The sequence below is a fragment of the Jaculus jaculus genome, chromosome 13, assembly GCF_020740685.1.
Source record: "Jaculus jaculus isolate mJacJac1 chromosome 13, mJacJac1.mat.Y.cur, whole genome shotgun sequence".
NCBI classification, from domain to species: Eukaryota; Metazoa; Chordata; class Mammalia; order Rodentia; family Dipodidae; genus Jaculus; species Jaculus jaculus.
The window spans coordinates 15033359-15039358 of NC_059114.1; the positions used below are offsets into that span (position 1 = coordinate 15033359).

The 6000-nt window shown below is 47.1% G+C and overlaps 1 protein-coding gene across 1 annotated transcript in view; it reads left to right on the plus strand.

Moving 5' to 3' along the window:
* Positions 1-2684, plus strand: part of Sppl3 (signal peptide peptidase like 3) — a 121644-nt gene extending 118960 nt beyond the window's left edge. Inside the window, exons 10-11 of the mRNA XM_012950031.2 lie at positions 339-448; positions 974-2684. Of these exons, the coding sequence (XP_012805485.1) occupies positions 339-448; positions 974-1045 (182 nt within the window). The 3' untranslated portion in view covers positions 1046-2684. The remainder of the gene's footprint in view (positions 1-338; positions 449-973) is intronic.
* Positions 2685-6000: the final 3316 nt, after the last annotated feature.

The window sequence follows — 6000 nt, forward strand, 5'->3', positions numbered from 1 at the left end:
TGTGCCCCGGGCTCACATTTCTCCCACCAGCTCACTACAGGCAAACAGGAAGAGACAGTTCCTAGCTCGGCACAGCAGTCACCCATGCACACTCGTAGCTGGTACTGCACAGTGAGTGGGAAGACACCTCCGCACACACGAGCTCCTGTCAGTCTGAGAACTCTGAGAGGGACCCAACAAATGGAATTACTCCCACTAGGCAGGTAGAGGGCTAAGTGCTTCCACATCCCTCCTTGCACACCACGGGAGACAGGCAAGAAACCTGGGCAAGGAGTGGGTCGTTACAGGTCCTCTGCTGTCGCTGGCCTCTCACCACTCACCAGTGTCTTTGCTTCTAGGTTTGCTCACTGCTACTGTGGCATCTCGCATCCACCGAGCCGCCCAGCCCGCCCTCCTCTACTTGGTGCCATTTACCTTATTGCCACTCCTCACCATGGCCTATTTAAAGGTGAGGGGCTGCTAGAGATCGGGGAAGCCAGGACCTTGTGACTTTGGGGTATATGCTTTGATCAGGCCTATAATCAGAAGTCTCTGAGGTTTTGGGATTCTTAGAGCCAGTGGCAGAAAATGCTAGTAATGACACTGCATAGTAATGCATTAATGTATCACAAGAGCCATTCTACTCAAACATCTTACTCAAAATGATAACCAAACATGGTGGCACATGCCTATCATTCCAGCCCTTAGGAGGCTGAGGCAGGAGGATCTGGTTTTCAAGGCCAGTCTGGGTACTTACAAGATCATGTCTCAACATCAGAACTTTAAAAAAAAAAGCTGTGTCCTGTTGCCACCTAACACTATGTACTCGTTTTGAAGGAATTTAAAACGTCAAATAAAACAGAGGCAGTATGTAAGCCCCACAGTGGCCTAAGAGTGTCCTGTCTAGAATAAAATCCAAGTGTATAAGCATTCTAACCTGAGAGGACTCAGGGACCTTATTTGAATCTGTCACTGAGGAGAATCTCTCTTTCAGGGTGACTTACGGCGGATGTGGTCGGAGCCATTCCACTCCAAGTCCAGCAGCTCCCGGTTCCTGGAAGTATGATAGGTCACCTCGAAAGCACCCAGAATGGCTGTCATTGTCCTTTTCTCTCACCACGTGGTTTTGTTTCTTCCTAAAGCTGGCCTGGTACCCAGAGGTGTACCGTTTAAGGAACTACAGTGTGACTGGAGTTTGCAGCGGAAGGAAGCGTGTCTGCGGGAGAGGATGCTGGAGCTCTGCTGGGTCCTTCTCTTCCTGCAGATGGAGAGATGGAGTTCATTCCAGAAGTGACAGGCCCTCCACAGCACCCTTCCTCTTCATACGGATCTGCACACCAGACTGTTACCTTGCAGGGAGATGGAGATTTGACTGTTAAAAAACTGCAAAGAGCAAGGAGTTGTTCTAGAACTTTTGAACACTAAAAGGATTTTTAAAAATTAGGAAACCGAAGTTTCTTCAGTAAACCCTCCAAAACTTTGGGACCAGTTTCCTGTGGGGGACTCAAAGAACCAGACAGAAGTTCTTCTGTCCTTATATTCTTCTTTCCTTTTTTTTTTTTTTTTTTTTTGGGATTTATTAAATATTTTCTGTGGTGTGAAGTGACTTAATAAAATCCACAGACATTGAATGACTTCTTACAACATTCACATTAAGGATTTGTTGTAATGAGTTCATGTCCACCCAGATGTCGTGTTGGCAGTGAACAAGGGCACGGTTTTTATACATACGTACATATAAATATATATATACACACATATATATAGACACACGCGCGCACATAGATATATATGAATAAACAAAGATGAAAACCTGCTAAGCTCATGCTGTGTAGCAGATGGGGCTTGCTGTAAGTTTGCGCATGTAGAGCAGTTGACTGGCTTCCCTGTATGCGCTGCCGTCTCCCTTCACGAGCGACCCTCAGCCACAGCGTGGTAGAGCGTCGGGACTCCCGTGTGGATCAGTGTATCGGTTAGGGATGGAAAGCTAGCAGCTTTGTGGCCCTTTTCTTTGTACAGGCTTCTCCCTTGCAGGGTTGTAGTGTTTCTTCTTGAACCAGTGCATGTATCATAGCAGCCAGATGTCTTCGTGCTTTCTCATCATAGTAATGTACTACCTGTAAATACATTTTTCTATTTTATATTTTTTTGTATTTTTCTTTTTTGGCATTTTGTTTCATTGGTGTGCTGTATTTTCCATGCCCTCACCCCTTTAAGGAAGAAAAAAAAAAAAAGGAAAATGCAACACAATCCTGTCCTCCTTGCTGTTGTGATTATAGTCTGGGTTTTCCTGTGGTGATAACTGGGCAGAAAAGAGAAATGCTTCCCTGGACTGGCACCAAAGTTCAGGAGCCCAGGAAAGAGCAGACTGCTCTGCCCCTTAGAGTGGGTCCCTGTGCTATGCAGTCTGCAGAGCCTAGAATTGCGGCAGTAACTAGAATGCGGTTCTGCTTGCTGTTACATAAAGCCTGGAACTGTCCTGAAATACTGACAGAGGCTGGAGAAGGGCCTGTGTCCTGCGCAATGAATTGGTATGCCGTCCTCTCCAGGGCTGCTGGAGAGATCACATGGTTTGTATATCTTGTCAGCAGAGCAAGGTGCCTTCAGGGTGTCGGGTTCCTCTGTTGTATTCAAATCCTGCTTAGGGGTTTGAGGGTCCCCCCCCCCCCCCGTTTGTTGTTTCTAATAAATGACTCTGTTTTCTAGCCTTTGTCCTATCTTCACTTTTGGTGCTTGCTGCCAAGCGGAGCTCCCAGGTACCTGCTGCTGGGCCGCAGCGCTGAGGCCTCAGAAGCAGCCAGCAACCGTGCTTTCTCAGCCTCAGACCTGCAAAGGGTTCCAGCGTGATTCAGGCGGAGGGCACGTGCCCCTAGTGTCATCCTGGCCATTAGTCACTTCAATAGTGCCAGCCTGAAGGAATATAACTCCTTATCCTTGCTTTTGCACAAGTCTGGAGGGGAATTCTTACAAACTGCTTGTGAATGTGACCGGAACTCCAAATGCTAGTCCCTATAGCACTTGGACCACCGAAGCACAAATCCCTCTCATGTAAAATTAACTGAGACAGAGCTCAGTGGTTAAAAGCACTTGCTTGCAAAGCCTGCCAGCCCAAGCTCAGTTCCTCAGGACCTGCATAAAGCCAGATGCACAAAGTGTATCTGTTCATTTACAGTGGAAAGAGGCCCTGGCATCTCTATCTCAAAGGACCTGTCTGTTAGGGGAGGTGCGGCTGCAGTAAAAACTCACGCTTTAGGGTTTGGTTTTGTTTCGTTTTTCAAAGTAGGGCCTCTGTCTAGCGCTGACCTGGAATTCAGTCAGTAGTCTCAGGTTGGCCTTGAACTGACAGCGATCCTCCTACCTCTGCCTCCCGAGTGCTGGGATTAAAGGTATGTGCCACCATGCCCAGCATGCTTTATTTAGGTTTTTACAACAGTCCCCAACGCCATCTGATAAGTCTTCATCCTACTCTGGTTTCTCAAACATTGGCGGTTTTGATACTTGAGTGTCTGTTAGTAACGGCAGGTACAGGGCATCAGCATGGACTCCCCTCACCACTGGCAGGGAAGCTACTCGGGGTAGTATATTACCTGCTTTCTCCTGAGCCAGAGAAGATAGAGTAGCACATTACTTATAGCCTGGCATGATCCACTCATGCCACAGGACAGGCCGCTTCTCAGTAAGTCAGTCATGCAGCACAAGTCCTGTGGTTAACCATGTATGTTACAGTGCCCAAGAGCAAGGAAGAGTAGAGGGGAGGCTGGGCGTGGTGGTGCACGCCTTTAATCCCAGCACTCGGAGGCAGAGGTAGGAGGATCGCTGTGAGTTCGAGGCCAGCCTGAGACTACATAGTGAATTCCAGGTCAACCTGGGCCAGAATGAGACCCTACCTCAAAAAAAAAAAAAAAAGTTGTCAACCTGCAGCCCCACCCCCCCATAAGAACAGCGCAGACAAGACAGGCTTCTCTTGCTCATTGTCCATACATCCTGGTCAGCACAGCCTTGTTGTTCAACCCTATTTCACTGGCAGTTTCCAGCAGTAAAATCACCAGGAACAATGACTCCTAGTGCCAACCACACCTGTAGTCCAGTCAGTCCTTTGATAGAACTTGCCTCCTCCCTCTGCTGCAAAGTAGGACACTCTGAGTCTGAGGAAATGGCTTAGCAGGTAAGGTGCTTGCCTGCAAAGCCAAAGGACCCAGGTTCAATTCCCCAGTTCCTACATAAGCCAACTGTACAAGGTAGCACATGTATCTGAAGTTCATTTGCAGTGGCTGGAGGCCCTGGCATGCATTCTTTATCTTTCCCTCCCTCTCATAATTTTTTTTAATTTTTTTTAAAATTATTTATTTGAGAGCGACAGACACACAGAGAGAAAGACAGATAGAGGGAGAGAGAGAATGGGCGCGCCAGGGCTTCCAGCCTCTGCAAACGAACTCCAGACGCGTGCGCCCCCTTGTGCATCTGGCTAACGTGGGACCTGGGGAACCGAGCCTCGAACCGGGGTCCTTAGGCTTCACAGGCAAGCGCTTAACCACTAAGCCATCTCTCCAGCCCAATTTTTTTTAATTTTTTAAAAAGTAGAACAATCAGAAAATCATGGCTACACAGACTATTCTCTATCTGCAAGAACATGAACACTTTCCCATTTGTTTCACGGGTGCATAAAGCCTCCCCAAGCAATACATTCCCCACCCACCCCTCCATCCCCACCCAATCACAAGGGTCCGCAAAGCTACATTTAGAACTGACACTGGAGCTGGAAAGATGGCTCAGCAGTTAAGGCACTTGCCTGCAAAGCCTATTAACCTAGGTTTGAGCCCCCAGTACCCATGCACATAAAGCCAGATGAACAAAGTGGCACCATACATCTGGAGTTTGTTTGCAGCGGCTAGAGACCCTGGTGTACCCATTAGTTCTCATTTTCTTATTCTCTCCTCTCTTTGCAAATAAGTTTTTAAAAAAAGGCCTGGTGTGGTGGTGCACGCCTTTAATCTCAGCACTTTGAGGCAGAGGTAGGAAGATCGTCATGAATCTGAGTCCATCCTGAGACTAATAGTGAATTCTGTGTCAACCTAGGCTAGAGGGAGACCCTATGTCAAAAAAAAAAAAAATAATAATAATAATAAAGAGAAAGAAAAAGAGAAAAAAGAACAGGCAGTTAGCAAGCACTCATCTAAAGGGCTGCAGGGGGCCTGGCCATCCTAACTGGGCATGCTTATAGCCAACTGCTCCACTGTGCTGTGGCCCTAGATATTTAATCCTAAACATTTGGCAGAGCTAGGCATGGTGGTGCAAGCCTTTAATCCCAGCACTCAGGAGGCAGAGAATCAGAGTTCAAGGCTAACCTGGCACTACAGAGTGAGTACCAGGTCAGCCTATGCTAGAGTGAGACCTTACCTCCTTAGAAAATCAATTTTTAAAAAATGGCTGGAGCCGGGTGTGGTAGCGCATGCCTTTAATCCTAGCACTCGGGAGGCAGAGGTAAGGAGGATCACCGTGAGTTCGAGGCCACCCTGAGACTCCTTAGTGAATTCCAGGTCAGCCTGAGCTAGAGTGAGACCCTACCTCGAAAAACAAAAAAATTAAATTAAAAATGGCTGGAGAATTGGCTCAGCTATTAAAGGCACTTGCTTGCAAAGTCTGATAGCCTGAATTGGATTCCTCGCTGCCCAAATAAAGCTAGATGGACAAAGTGGAGCATATATCTAGAGTTCATTCCCTGTGGCAACAGGCACTGGTGTGCCCATTCTCTTGGACCCTCTTCTCTTTGCTTGCAAATAATCTAAAATGTTTAATAAAAATCTAGGTTGATTAAAAAAAAAAAAAGTTAAAAAAAAAAAGCCAAGTGTGGTGGCGCATACTTTTAATCCCAGCATTCCAGGGGCAGAGGTAGGAGGATCACCGTGAGTTCAAGGCCAGCCTGAGACTACAGAGTGTTTGTTACAGGTCAGCTTGTTCTAGGCTAGAGCAAGATCTTACCTCGAAAAAAAAACAACAAACAACTTATGTAGGCCAGGCATG